General features: G+C 51.4%; 1 protein-coding gene across 4 annotated transcripts in view; it reads right to left on the bottom strand.

Annotated features, from left to right (window-relative positions):
* The window catches only part of HTT (huntingtin), a 399,016-nt gene that overhangs the window by 354,193 nt on the left and 29,143 nt on the right, over positions 1 to 15,680 (bottom strand). For all 4 annotated transcript variants that reach the window (XM_075346836.1, XM_075346838.1, XM_075346839.1 and 1 more), the window contains exon 2: positions 11,929 to 12,012. In XM_075346836.1, the coding sequence (XP_075202951.1) occupies positions 11,929 to 12,012 (84 nt within the window). The remainder of the gene's footprint in view (positions 1 to 11,928; positions 12,013 to 15,680) is intronic.

Here is a 15,680-nt window from a genome sequence, read left to right as displayed (position 1 = left end):
TAATTCTTTACTGTAACAGCGAGATTATAGATTTTTTTACTGTGAGCAGTGAGATTATAAATTCTTTACTGTATGAGCAGTGAGACTGATTCTTTACGGTAAGAACAGCAAGATTATAGATTCTTTCCTGTAAGAGCACACTGAGATTATAGATTATTCACTGTACGAGGAGTGAGACTATGGATTCTTTACGGTAAGGGCAATGAGATTATGAAATGCTCTGCCATATGATCTTGTAATGGTGGATTCATTAAAGAAAAAAAACTTCAAAAAACGTGGACCTGGATGCATTTCTTGAAAATGATATTACAGGTCAGGAGAACTATATTCTCTGATGGGACATTGATAGAGGGAACCAGTCCGATTGCCTTATGTGGGATGGGGCGATTAGCATCTTCTCTATGGAGTTTTGCCTTCCTCTGGATCAACAAATTTGGTTCTAGGCGGCACTTGAGGGACTTATACTTCAACCTTTAAGGAAATAAAAAAGTTGCTTAGGAAAACCCATTTGAGCATCACTTGTACATTCACTGCTGCAATGACTGATATAATTGGAATTTCTCTTTAAAAAAGCAAAACAAGTAAACTTCGATCCTACTGACTCTCCTTGTCTTCTTAGCGGTGATGTATTATTTAATATGAGCCGTATAAAGAGATTCTGCCAAATAAGCCGCATCGGAGGCTTTCTACACAGCGGAGTCTTCATCCCAACAAACGGGGACACCAGCCGGGGGACACATGTCTAATTTTAGCGGTGACGTCACATCCAGCGCTTCTTATTCTGAAGCCCCTACAATGTTATCTCCATGGTATTTAATATTTTATATTATTTACATTTTTATTATTTTATTTATTTTTATATTGTATTATATTATTTAAATATTATTTATATATTAATTATTATTATATTATATTATGGTCTTTAATATTTCAGGCCTGGTATTGTGCCACTCTGGGGGGTTCTTTACAGCTAAAAACATTGAGCAGCAGCTCTCTAATAGGGAAAATTGGAGCGCTAGGAAGAGCCGAGTGATCCTGTGTACGGGAGACTTGGGGGAGATGGTGGTCAAGTGACCGCTTTCTATTATGCATGGGGAGCGTAAACATTGTCTGTTGCCACAGAATAACTGTTCAAACCAAGTGCACGCACTCAGTGCATCATGGCGGTGCCAAACATTTATGTGTTCCTTCCCCACCTGTTAGTTTTTCCTTTATCTCATCTCTTCCCTCTTCTCTGATTGACAGCTCTGACTTCATAGAGTAAGGCTACTTTCACACATCAGAAACAAAAAACTGATCCATTGAATGATTCCATCATTTGCGCCCATAGGTTTCCATTGTTAAAAAAAAAAAAATAAATAAAAAGACGGATGGCGCCGGAACGGTCACCTTCCGCTTTTTCACCGCAAAGACAATTCTTGCTGGATTTGTCGTATGACATATAGAATGTGAGTCCATGCATCGCAATCCGGCGCTAATATAACTCTATGAGAAAAAAATGGATCAGGCGCCAGATCAGTTTTTTTCCCAATTCGCCGCATTGCGCCTGATGGCAAAAAACTGATGTGTGAAAGAGGCCTAAGAAAAAGGGCAGAGAACAGACAGGTGGAAAAGGTGTGCCTAAATACTAGGCCGCACCATGATGCAGCGAGCACATGTACTTGCTTTGAGCTGTCACTCTGTGCTGACAGAGGCCCTTTAAGTCAAATGTATATATAAGCCTTCATTCACCTCTCTTGGGCTTTTTCAGGAGATACATGGCGGAACAACTTTTTTTTTTTCTATGATATATTAAAGGAAAGTTAAGAGTGGAAAGCTGTATTCCTTTGCAGCGGCATATATGGGAGCCTTCTGTATGGAAAGGCTGGAGCGAAAGAAAGGAGGCGAGTGGCACCAATGATCCTGCGTTATTAAAGGGAACCGGTCATCAGTGTTATCCCTTATGAGCTGCGGCCACAATCAGTGGGCTCTTATATACGGCATTCTAGAATACTGTATATTAGAGCCCAGGCCGCTGTGTAGAACGTTAAAAACAGCTTTTATTATACTCACCTGGGGGCGGCCCGACCTGATGGGCGTCGTTGCTCTCCGATACGGCACCTCCTCTGTGCGGTGATACCCGTCCTCCTTCTCAGGCCATCATTGTGCTCCTGCACCAGCGCAATTTGATCCACCCTGCTAAGCGCAGATCAAAGTACTCTAATGTGCAAGGAAAGGTTTAAGACCGCCTACGCATGCACACTGCAATATTCAGCAGGGCAGATCAAAGTGCGCCTGAGCAGGACTGCAATGCCGGCACGTGTGGATGACGTAGGATGCGTCGTGCACACTAGACTGAGAAGGAGCATGGTGATCACTCCAGAGAGGAGGCAGCGGACTGGAGAACAGCGACGTCCAGTGAAACCGGACCGCCCCATAGGGGAGTAGAATAACAGCCGATTTGTTTACGGTTTTTAAGGTCCCCTTTAAGACGAGAGCACAATTTACAGATATTGTGCACTTGCCCTCGGAGGCAATTGGTGCCAATCACCTGCCAGAATTAATAAATAAAAAAACATATATATATATATATATATATATATATATATATATATATATATATATATATATATATATATATATATATATATATATATATATATATATATATATATATATATATATGTGTGTGTGTGTGTGTGTGTGTATATATAAATATATATATATATATATATATATATATATATATATATGTGTGTGTGTGTGTGTGTGCGCATATATATATATAATATATATATATTATATATATATATTATATATATATATTTATATATATATATATATATATATATATATATATATATATATATATATATATATATATATATATATATATATATATATATATATATATATATATATATATATATATATATATATATATATATATATATATATATATATATATATATATATATTACACACATACATACATGCACACATATACATATTTGTATATACATATTTTTTATTAATTTCATGGGATGGAGGGGAGAGTACCGTATTTTTCGGACCATAAGATGCACTCCCCCCCCCCCCCCCCCCCAATGTTGGGGGAAAGTGGGGGGTGCGTCTTATGGTCTGAATGTAGGGCTGCGTGGAATGAGGGTGCTGCGGTGGAGCGGGTAATCGGGGGCATGAGCAGGCTGCAGCAGCGCCTGCCATGACCACTTGCACCCGCTCATTTAATATGCACGCCCATCCTCCCGCCCATCATCTCTCAGCGCTGACAAGTGGACGGGATGATGGGCGAGGGATAAACAGCCGGCCCACATGATCACCCCTGGCAACTACAGCCTGGAGTGATCATGTGCGGCTGTATTCACTGCTCCCCGCACATCATCAGCGCTGGGTGCAGTGAATCAGTACACTCACCTGTCACCGTTCCCCTGCAGCACCGCAATCTCCTCCTGGCAGCCGCTGAGTTGAACCGTTCCCCTGCAGTACCGCAATCTCCTACTGGCTGCCGGCGGCCGCTGAGTGGAGCCGTTCCCCTGCAGTACCGTGATGTCCTCCTGGCTGCCGGTGGCCGCTGAGTGGAGCCGTTCCCCTGCAGTACCGTGATGTCCTCCTGGCTGCCGGTGGCCGCTGAGTGGAGCCGTTCCCCTGCAGTACCGTGATGTCCTCCTGGCTGCCGGTGGCCGCTGAGTGGAGCCGTTCCCCTGCAGTACCGCGATCTCCTCCTGGCTGCCGTCAGCCGCTGAGTGGAGCCGTCCCCATTCCCCTGCAGCATTGCGATGTCCTCCTGTCTGTGCCAGCGGCTGCTGAGTGGAGACTAGCGGTGCGCACAGCGATGACATCATCGCTGTGCACACGTGTCCACACGCAGCCGCCGGCAGCCAGGACGACATCGCGGTACTGTAGGGGAACGGGGACGGCTCCACTCAGCGGCTGCCGGCAGCCAGAAGGAGATCGCGGTGCTGCAGGGGAATGGCTCCACTCAGCGGCCGCCGGCAGCCAGGAGGAGATCGCGGTGCTGCAGGGGAACGGCTCCACTCAGCGGCGGCTGGCAGCCAGGAGGAGATCGCGGTACTGCACGGGAACGAGGACAGCTCCACTCAGCGGCGCTGCCGCTGACACAGACGGGAGGAGGAGAGATGCTGCAGGGAGAGAGGTGAGGTAAGGTGAGTACTATGAACATTTATTTTTTTTTATGTGCCACAGGATGCGGGCCGTATACCAGCATGGGGGTATATTATGAGCAGAATGGGGGTATATTATGAGCAGAATGGGGGTATATGAGCAAAGAAGGGAATTTTGTTTACTTACCGTAAATTCCTTTTCTTCTAGCTCCAATTGGGAGACCCAGACAATTGGGTGTATAGCTTATGCCTCCGGAGGCCACACAAAGTATTACACTAAAAGTGTAAAGCCCCTCCCCTTCAGCCTATACACCCCCCGTACTGCTACGGGCTCATCAGTTTTGGTGCAAAAGCCCGAAGGAGGAAAAAATTATAAACTGGTTTAAAGTACCGTATTTTTCGCTTTATAAGACGCACTTTTGTTCCCCCAAATTTTGGGGGAAAGTAGGGGGTGCGTTTTATAATCCGAATATACGGGGGGGGTGTGTATATATATATATATATATATATACACACACTACAGAGTCCAGGGGAGGTGCGGGCAGCTCTGGAGCTCTGCTGGGGGACTTGTGAAAGCTGGGAGCAGCAGACTTTAATCTCCTGCACCCGCTCATATAATATGCACAGCTGCTGTCCACCACCATGGTGCTGAAAGTGCACCGCGGCGATAGGCTGGGGCAGCAGTGTATATTATATCTGCCTGCCCCTTCTTTGATTGCACATGCCCCCTCCCCCGTGTTAGCCATGTCCCCTATGCTGCTGCAAACAGTAAAATAATAAACTTTTTACTCACCTCCTCCAGCGTGTCTGCCAGGCCTCCCTCCTGCTGCTGTGATAAGGCACAAGAGATTTCACTCTGCCGTGCCGATCACATGACCGGCCGAGAACCAGGAAATGCAGGAGGCCGGAGATCAACCCCGAGGAGGGGGACACAGACAGGACAATGCTGGAGAAGGTAAGGAAAGTTTATTTTCCTAAAAGCAGCAGCATGGGGCGATATATAACACAGGGAGCTGTGTGCCAGCAATAGTGGGCCATGTGCCGCTACATGGGGCCGTGTGCCGCCACATGGGGCCATGTGCCAGCAATAGTGGGCCGTGTGCCACCACATGGGGCCATGTGCCAGCAATAGTGGGCCGTGTGCCGCCACATGGGGCCGTGTGCCGCCACATGGGGCCGTGTGCCGCCACATGGGGCCGGGTGCCGCCACATGGGGCCATGTGCCAGCAATAGTGGGCTGTGTGCAGCCACATGGGGCCGTGTGCCACCACATGGGGCCATGTGCCGCCACATGGGGCCATGTGCCAGCAATAGTGGGCCGTGTGCAGCCACATGGGGCCGTGTGCAGCCACATGGGGCCGTGTGCAGCCACATGGGGCCGTGTGCAGCCACATGGGGCCGTGTGCCGCCACATGGGGCCGGGTGCCGCCACATGGGGCCGGGTGCCGCCACATGGGGCCGGGTGCCGCCACATGGGGCCGGGTGCCGCCACATGGGGCCGGGTGCCGCCACATGGGGCCATGTGCCAGCAATAGTGGGCTGTGTGCAGCCACATGGGGCCGTGTGCCGCCACATGGGGCCGTGTGCCGCCACATGGGGCCGTGTGCCGCCACATGGGGCCGTGTGCCGCCACATGGGGCCGGGTGCCGCCACATGGGGCCGGGTGCCGCCACATGGGGCCGGGTGCCGCCACATGGGGCCGGGTGCCGCCACATGGGGCCGGGTGCCGCCACATGGGGTCGGGTGCCGCCACATGGGGCCGGGTGCCGCCACATGGGGCCGGGTGCCGCCACATGGGGCTATGTGCCAGCAATAGTGGGCTGTGTGCAGCCACATGGGGCCGTGTGCCGCCACATGGGGCCATGTGCCAGCAATAGTGGGCCGTGTGCAGCCACATGGGGCCGTGTGCAGCCACATGGGGCCGTGTGCAGCCACATGGGGCCGTGTGCAGCCACATGGGGCCGTGTGCAGCCACATGGGGCCATGTGCCAGCAATAGTGGGCCGTGTGCAGCCACATGAGGCCATGTGCCAGCAATAGTGGGCCATGTGCCGCCACATGGGGCCGTGTGCCGCCACATGGGGCCGTATGCCGCCACATGGGGCCATGTGCCAGCAATAGTGTGCCGTGTGCAGCCACATGGGGCCGTGTGCAGCCACATGGGGCCGTGTGCAGCCACATGGGGCCGTGTGCAGCCACATGGGGCCGTGTGCAGCCACATGGGGCCGTGTGCAGCCACATGGGGCCGTGTGCAGCCACATGGGGCCGTGTGCAGCCACATGGGGCCGTGTGCAGCCACATGGGGCCGTGTGCAGCCACATGGGGCCGTGTGCAGCCACATGGGGCCGTGTGCAGCCACATGGGGCCGTGTGCAGCCACATGGGGCCGTGTGCAGCCACATGGGGCCGTGTGCAGCCACATGGGGCCGTGTGCCGCCACATGGGGCCGTGTGCCGCCACAGTGGGCCGTGTGCCGCCACAGTGGGCCGTGTGCCGCCACAGTGGGCCGTGTGCCGCCACAGTGGGCCGTGTGCCGCCACAGTGGGCCGTGTGCCAGCCACAGTGGGCTGTGTGCCAGCCATAGAGGATGTGTGCCAGGCATAGGGGACATGTGGCATCACTGGGCCATATCCAGATTCAGAGGGCTAATTTTAGGATGGGGGGGCTATGAGGGACATATACCCTATATGATTTGTCAGATGGACACTGGCATTATAAGACGGACCCCATTTATTAAAAAATTCTCTATTCCTTCACCAAATTTGGGGGTGCGTCTTATAATCAGGTGCGTCTTATAAAGCGAAAAATACGGTAAATTCAATCCGAAGGAATATCGGAGAACTGAAACCATTTAACATGAACAACATGTGTTATACAAAAACAGGGGCGGGTGCTGGGTCTCCCAATTGGAGCTAGAAGAAAAGGAATTTACGGTAAGTAAACAAAATTCCCTTCTTCTTTGTCGATCCTTATTGGGAGACCCAGACAATTGGGACGTCCAAAAGCAGTCCCTGGGTGGGTAAATAATACCTCATAATAGAGCCGTAACGGCTCCGTCCTACAGGTGGGCAACTGCCGCCTGAAGGACTCGCCTACCTAGGCTGGCATCTGCCGAAGCATAGGTATGCACCTGATAGTGCTTCGTGAAAGTGTGCAGGCTCGACCAGGTAGCTGCCTGACACACCTGCTGAGCCGTAGCCTGGTGTCGCAAGGCCCAGGACGCTCCCACGGCCCTGGTAGAATGGGCCTTCAGTCCTGAGGGAACCGGAAGCCCTGAGGAACGGTAAGCTTCGAGAATTGGTTCCTTGATCCACCGAGCCAGGGTTGACTTGGAAGCTTGTGTCCCTTTACGCTGACCAGCGACAAGGACAAAGAGTGCATCCGAGCGGCGCAGGGGCGCCGTTCGAGAAATGTAGATCTTGGCGGACGTAGGTTTCCTAGCCTGTCTCATAGTGGCAATGACCTCTTGAGATAATCCTGAAGACGCTAGAATCCAGGACTCAATGGCCACACAGTCAGGTTGAGGGCCGCAGAATTCAGATGGAAAAACGGCCCTTGACACAGCAAATCTGGTCGGTCTGGCAGTGCCCACGGTTGGCCGACCGTGAGATGCCACAGATCCGGGTACCACGACCTCCTCGGCCAGTCTGGAGCGACGAGGATGACGCGGCGGCAGTCGGCCCTGATCTTGCGTAACACTCTGGGCAACAGTGCCAGAGGAGGAAACACATAAGGAAGCTGAAACTGCGACCAATCCTGAACTAAGGCGTCTGCCGCCAGAGCTCTGTGATCTTGAGATCGAGCCATGAATGTTGGGACCTTGTTGTTGTGCCGTGACGCCATTAGGTCGACGTCCGGCATCCCCCAGCGGCAACAGATCTCCTGAAACACGTCCGGGTGAAGGGACCATTCCCCTGCGTCCATGCCCTGGCGACTGAGAAAGTCTGCTTCCCAGTTTTCTACTCCATGCCAAGATATGTCAGCGATTGGACCGGTGTCAGATTTGACTTTGGAAAATTGATGATCCACCCGAAACTCTGGAGAATCTCCAGAGTAACGTTGAGGCTGTGTTGGCATGCCTCTTGAGAGGGTGCCTTGACCAGCAGATCGTCTAAGTAAGGTATCACTGAGTGACCCTGAGAGTGGAGGACCGCAACTACTGTAGCCATGACCTTGGTGAAAACCCTTGGGGCTGTCGCCAGGCCGAACGGCAGTGCCGCGAACTGAAGGTGTTCGTCTCCTATGGCGAAGCGCAAGAAGCGCTGATGCTCTGGAGCAATTGGTACGTGGAGATAAGCATCCTTGATATCGATCGATGCTAGGAAATCTCCTTGGAACATTGAGGCGATGACGGAGCGGAGGGATTCCATCCGGAACCGCCTGGTCCTTACGTGTTTGTTGAGCAGTTTTAGGTCCAAAACAGGACGGAAGGACCCGTCCTTCTTTGGAACCACAAACAGGTTGGAGTAGAAACCATGGCCCTGTTGCTGAAGAGGAACCGGGACCACCACTCCTTCTGCCTTCAGAATGCCCACCGCCTGCAGAAGAGCCTCGGCTCGCTCGGGAGGCGGAGATGTTCTGAAGAATCGAGTCGGAGGACGAGAGCTGAACTCTATCCTGTAACCGTGAGACAAAATGTCTCTCACCCAACGGTCTTTTACTTGTGGCAGCCAGGTGTCGCAAAAGCGGGAGAGCCTGCCACCGACCGAGGATGCGGTGTGAGGAGGCCGTAAGTCATGAGGAAGCCGCCTTAGTAGCGGCACCTCCGGCGGTCTTTTTAGGGCGTGATTTAGACCGCCATGCGTCGGAGTTCCTCTGATCCTTCTGAGGCCTTTTGGACGAGGAGAATTGGGACCTGCCCGCACCCCGAAAGGACCGAAACCTCGACTGTCCCCTCCTCTGTTGGGGTGTTTTTGGTTTGGCCTGGGGTAAGGATGTTTCCTTTCCCTTGGATTGTTTGATGATTTCATCCAATCTCTCACCAAACAAACGGTCGTCAGAAAATGGCAATCCAGTTAAGCACTTTTTGGAAGCCGAATCTGCCTTCCATTCCCGCAGCCACAAGGCCCTGCGTATTGCCACCGAATTGTCGGCTGCAACCGCCGTACGGCTCGCAGAGTCCAGGACAGCATTAATAGCGTAGGACGCAAATGCCGACGTTTGAGAGGTTATAGACGCCACCTGCGGCGCAGACGTACGTGTGAGTGCGTCAATTTGCGCCTGACCAGCTGAGATAGCTTGGAGTGCCCATACGGCTGCGAATGCTGGAGCAAAAGACGCGCCGATAGCTTCATAGATGGATTTCAACCAGAGCTCCATCTGTCTGTCAGTGGCATCCTTGAGTAAAGCTCTATCTTCCACTGCAACTATGGATCTAGCCGCAAGTCTGGAGATTGGAGGATCCACCTTGGGACACTGAGTCCAGCCCTTGACCACGTCAGGGGGGAAAGGGTAACGTGTATCCTTAAGGCGCTTGGAAAAACGCTTATCTGGACAAGCTCGGTGTTTCTGGACTGCCTCTCTGAAGTCAGAGTGGTCCAGAAACATACTCTTTGTACGCTTGGGAAACCTGAAACGGAATTTCTCCTGCTGAGAAGCTGACTCCTCAATTGGAGGAGCTGGGGGAGAAATATCCAACATTTCATTGATGGACGCAATAAGATCATTCACTATGGCGTCCCCATCAGGAGTATCAAGGTTGAGAGCGGCTTCCGGATCAGAATCCTGATCAGCTACCTCCGCTGCATCATACAGAGAGTCCTCTCGCTGAGACCCTGAACATTGTGATGATGTCGAGGGGATATCATAGCGAGCTCGCTTAATCGGTCTGGGGCTGCGGTCCGTGTCAGAGACCTCACCCTGGGATCCATGAGACACCCCGGGAAGACATTGCTGTTCCCACTGAGGGGGACAAGGGGGCAATGATTCCACAGTGCCCCTGGCTTGAGATGCCGGCCTGGACTGCAAGGCTTCTAATATCTTAGCCATAGTCTCAGAAAGTCTTTCAGTAAAAACTGCAAACTCCGTCCCTGTCACCTGGACAGTGTTAACAGGTGGTTCTCCCTGGGCCGCCCTTAGCAGAGGCTCCGGCTGAGAAAGTGCAACAGGGGCCGAGCATTGCACACAATGAGGGTCAGTGGAACCTGCCGGCAGTATAGCCGTACATGCTGCACAGGCAGCATAGTAAGTCTGTGCTTTGGCACCCTTGCTATTTGTGGACGACATGCTGTTGTCTCCTCTGAGCAATACAGGAGGGTATATAGCCAAAAATCAACAGTGCACCATACAGTGTAAAGTATAGTCTATAATCATGTAATCTATAAGTACACTTCTGCACTAGTGGGGCCAGCACCACAGGTGCTGCTTACCGCCTTCGCAAAGCGGTTGTGTGGGCACCAGAATCCTGCCTGGGTCTCCCTGAGCTTGTCTCTCCTCTCCAGCGTTAGCAGAGCTGAGAGGAATGGCTGCCGGCGTCCTGAGGAGAGGAGGGAGCCGTGGGCGTGACCCAGAAAAGTGCGGGAACTGGTGCCCCACTGTGCAGAGTGAGGGGGGTGGAGTATGCAAAGCATGCTCCAGCCCTCAGTGCTGCCGTCCTGTACAGCGTCCCGCCCTTCCCCTGACTGGCAGGGCTGGGGGCGGGAAGAAAACGAGACTAGGCCGCAAAAGCCGGGGACTCGAGTTATAAGCGCGGCCGCCGTATAAGCGCGGTCGGCGCGGAAGTCCCCGGCGCACTAACAGTCCCAGCCGCGCCGTAGTGATAACCATGGCAGCGGCGGTCAGCGCGGCAGTCCCCCTACACGAACACACTCAGCGACGCTGAAGTGTGTAATTGCACAAACGCAGTCAGCGCTGCTGTCCCCGGTGCACTAGCACACCCAGCAATGCTGGAGTGTTGCTGTGCGCGGTCCCCACGGGGACACAGAGTACCTCAAAGTAGCAGGGCCATGTCCCTGAACGATACTCGGCTCCTATCCAGCATGGTCCTCAGGAGCTGTGGATGGAGCACGGTCTCCTGTGCCTGGAGACCGAAAGGATCCCACTTCACCCAGAGCCCTAATTGAGGGATGGGGAAGGAAAGCAGCATGTGGGCTCCAGCCTCCGTACCCGCAATGGATACCTCAACCTTAACAACACCGCCGACAAGAGTGGGGTGAGAAGGGAGCATGCTGGGGGCCCTGTTATGGGCCCTCTTTTCTTCCATCCGACATAGTCAGCAGCTGCTGCTGACTAAGCTGTGGAGCTATGCGTGCATGTCTGACCTCCTTCGCACAAAGCATAAAAACTGATGAGCCCGTAGCAGTACGGGGGGGTGTATAGGCTGAAGGGGAGGGGCTTTACACTTTTAGTGTAATACTTTGTGTGGCCTCCGGAGGCATAAGCTATACACCCAATTGTCTGGGTCTCCCAATAAGGAGCGACAAAGAAATGGGGGTATATACTGTATATACAAGGCATGAGGATCATTACCAGGATGGGGTACCTTAGTAGAGAATTTGGGGACATTGCCCCCATAACAGTGTCAGCAGCAGATCCTCGCCCCATAACAGTGTGTCATGACTCCATTTTTTGCTTAAAATTTTATTTTCCTTCTCTAAAACCAGGGTGCGTCTTATGGTCCGAATAATACGGTATATATCTTGCACAACCCTTTCATATGTGACACAAGAGACAAAGCCGACAGGTATCCGCATGATGCCACATGCCTCTACTAAAGGAGAGGAGGTAAGAATACAATTATAGATACCACGGTATGCCGCATAAAGTGCAGCGTAAATGTTATTATAATAATAATATAATGTATAGTAATACCTCAGAGACTGCGCAACTATGTTCTCACATATCGTCAGGCAGTGAGTCACTCGATCTTTCTTGTTCGTAGAAGGTTCTTTCTTCCTGGAAATAAAGAGACACAAAACACAGTGTTAAAACGAGATGGAGTTCATCTAGGAAATAATCCCACTTAAAAAAGAAAAAAACAAACAAACCTGTATCAAATGATATTAAACATTTGTCGTCCTTTCAAGAAATTTTGCCTAAATCAATAGTACAAGTAGAACATATCTGATCAGAGAAACATGCTTCTTTCTCCACTTATGAGCCATTTCTCTTCCTCCCCCTGCTTCCTGCACGGATCATTCACTCTGGATAAATACTGTATCAATCCATCTTGGTCAGAGCTAAATAGATTCCAGCACAGTGAGGGATCAGATTATAGCCGACGTAAATTCTACGGTGAAGGGGATGGGGGAGAAGTAAGGCAGACCATTCAGCAACTTCACTGCACTGCAGAGGTGGATTCACAGCTACACTGCTCAGTACTGCTGTACAATGCTCTCCATGCTGCTGCTAGCTCTCACACACACACACACTTATACACTGGGGGCTGGCACACAGCACTAGGGGCTGCCACACAAACTACTAGGTGGTACACAGCACTGGGGGCTGCCACACACACACTACTAGGGGGTACACAGCACTGGGGGCTGCCACACACACACACTACTAGGGGGTACACAGCACTGGGGGCTGCCACACACACACACTACTAGGGGGTACACAGCACTGGGGGCTGCCACACACACTACTAGGGGGTACACAGCACTTTGTTGCGGCCTCACAGCACGGGGGAGGAGTCACTCACAGGTCCGGGAGGCAAGTGCAGCAGGGAGGCCGGTAAGCTGCTTCTCCTCTTGTTCTTCTGTGACACGGGAGGGCAACGCGCGCTGCTTGCTGCCCCCACAAGGTTAGCCCTGAGCAGCGCGAGGACCTCATGGTATGCGCACGCAGTAGCGTGCAGGTCCTCACGGCACCATTAGGATTTAAAGGGCCAGCAGCCAGTAAGACTGTGGCTGCCGCCCAAGCACTGCGGTCCTTGGGAATGTGCCCAGGGGCCACAGGAAAAAGGTCATCGCGGGCCGGAGGTTCCCCACCCCTGGGATAGAGGAATGTATCCATCAAGGAGAGCAATGGCTCGGGTCTTACTCATAGGACCTTGTGATGGAGCCGCTTCAGTAAATATTTTACATATAGGTACATTATTAGCCAATTTAATTTTTGCAAAGTCCTTAGGTAGTTTCTACATCTAGTATTAAAGGGAACCTGTCAGCAGAAATTTCGCCCAAAACCTAAAAGCTTCCCCCTCTGCAGCTCCTGGGCTGCATTCTAGAAAGGTCCCTGTTATTATTGTGCCCCCTGTGAGACCAAAATAAAGACTTTATAAAGTGGTACCTTTTTGTATTCAGATACTGTAAATGTGACACGGGGGCGGGCTCTCTGGAGTCCGTTATTCTGCCCCCTGGTCCTGTATGCCGCCCCCATCTCTCCTTTCCATAGCTGATGCACTGCCCACTGCTCCAGCCATCCCCGCGCATGCCCAGTGCCAGTCTCACGGGACTGAGCAGTGTGACCGCTGGTGACGTGTGCGCAGGCAAGTGATTATGGGCGGGGCTGTGATTGTTATCAGCAAGTACCCGCCCATAATCTCGTGAGTGCACAAACCTCACCAGCGGTCACACTGTGCTCAGGGTAGTGCTAGACTGTATGGGCTGCTTCCAGGGATGACGTCCCTTTTGTCACGTGATAGTATTTTGAACACGCCCCTATCACGTGACAAAAGGGACGTCATCCCTGGAAGCAGCCCATACAGTCTAGCACTACCCTGAGCACAGTGTGACCGCTGGTGAGGTTTGCGCACTCACGAGATTATGGGCGGGTACTTGCTGATAACAATCACAGCCCCGCCCATAATCACTTGCCTGCGCACACGTCACCAGCGGTCACACTGCTCAGTCCCGTGAGACTGGCACTGGGCATGCGCGGGGATGGCTGGAGCAGTGGGCGCCCGGCGGTGCATCAGCTATGGAAAGGAGCGATGGGGGGCGGCATACAGGACCAAAAGGCAGAATAACGGACGGCAGAGAGCCCGCCCCCGTGTCACATTTACAATATCTGAATACAAAAAGGTACCACTTTATAAAGTCTTTATTTTGGTCTCACAGGGGGCACAATAATAACGGGGACCTTTCTAGAATGCAGCCCAGGAGCTGCAGAGGGGGAATCTTTTAGGCGAAATTTCTGCTGACAGGTTCCCTTTAAATGTTAAAACAGATCCTCAGCCCATATGTTCATTTATTCTGAAGGATTTGGTGCAGCCATGTATCACCATATACTCTAACCATTATTCCAGATAAATCGCTGAATGTGCCCACACTGACGGCGAGGAAATTAAATGTTAATATCGCCACCTGAGAAAGCCCCGGCTTCTCAAGGCAAGAGAACTGCTATAAACAGATAGGATTCCAGTTAGTACAATTTACAGGATATTACTGGCCCGGATGCGGCGGCGGCAGACTGACTATTGATCTGGAGGAATAGCTCACACGGTGACGTCTCGGAGGACCTGCACGGCTCACAACAGAGGATCAAAAAAGAAGCAGCCAGTATGTTCCTTACATTGTCACCGATGGAAAGAAAACACTTAGGAATGATCACTACACGCTGCACAGAGAACAGAGATCTCAAAATATGACACATACAGTCATGGCCAAAAGTTTTGAGAATGACACCAAAATGATATTTTCACATGATCTGTTGCCCTCTGGTTTTTATTTGTGTTTGTCTGATGTTTACATCACATACAGAAATATAATTGCAATCATATTATGAGACCAAAAGGTTATATTGACAGTTAGAATGAGTTAATGCAGCAAGTCAATATTTGCAGTGTTGCCCCTTCTTCTTCAGGACCTCTGCAATTCTCCCGGGCATGCTCTCAATCAACTTCTGGAGCAAATCCTGACTGATCGCTGTCCATTCTTGCATAAGCAATGCTTGCATTTTGCCAGAATTTGTTGGTTTTTGTTTGTCCACCCGTCTCTTGATGATTGCCCACAAGTTCTCAATGGGATTAAGATCTGGGGAGTTTCCAGGCCATGGACCCAAAATCTCTATGTTTTGTTCCATGAGCCATTTAGTGATCACCTTTGCTTTATGGCAAGGTGCTCCATCATGCTGGAAAAGGCATTGTTGGGCGCCAAACTGCTCTTGGACAGTTGGGAGAAGTTGCTCTTGGAGGACATTCTGGTACCATTCTTTATTCATGGCTGTGTTTTTAGGCAAGACTGTGAGTGGTGCGATTCCCTTGGCTGAGAAGCAACCCCACACATGAATGGTTTCAGGATGCTTAACAGTTGGCATGAGACAAGACTGGTGCTAGCGCTCACCTCTTCTTCTCCTAATAAGCTGTTTTCCAGATGTCCCATACAATCGAAAAGGGGATTAATCTGAGAAAATGACTTTACCCCAGTCCTCAGCAGTCCACTCCCTGTACCTTTTGCAGAATATCAGTCGGTCCCTGATGTTTTTTCTGGAGAGAAGTGGCTTCTTTGCTGCCCTCCTTGAAACCAGGAAACCTTGCTCAAGCAGTGCGTGCAGAAGCACTCACACCAGCCTGCTGCCATTGCTGAGCTAGCTCGGCACTGCTGGTAGTCCCATCCCGCAGCTGAAACAGTTTTAAGATACGGTCCTGGCGTTTGCTGGTCCTTCTTGGGCGCCCTGGAGTC

The sequence above is a fragment of the Anomaloglossus baeobatrachus genome, chromosome 1 (genome assembly GCF_048569485.1).
Source record: "Anomaloglossus baeobatrachus isolate aAnoBae1 chromosome 1, aAnoBae1.hap1, whole genome shotgun sequence".
NCBI lineage: Eukaryota > Metazoa > Chordata > Amphibia > Anura > Aromobatidae > Anomaloglossus > Anomaloglossus baeobatrachus.
Note: the sequence above shows the minus strand (reverse complement) of the source record. Positions and strands in the feature narration are given on the sequence as shown.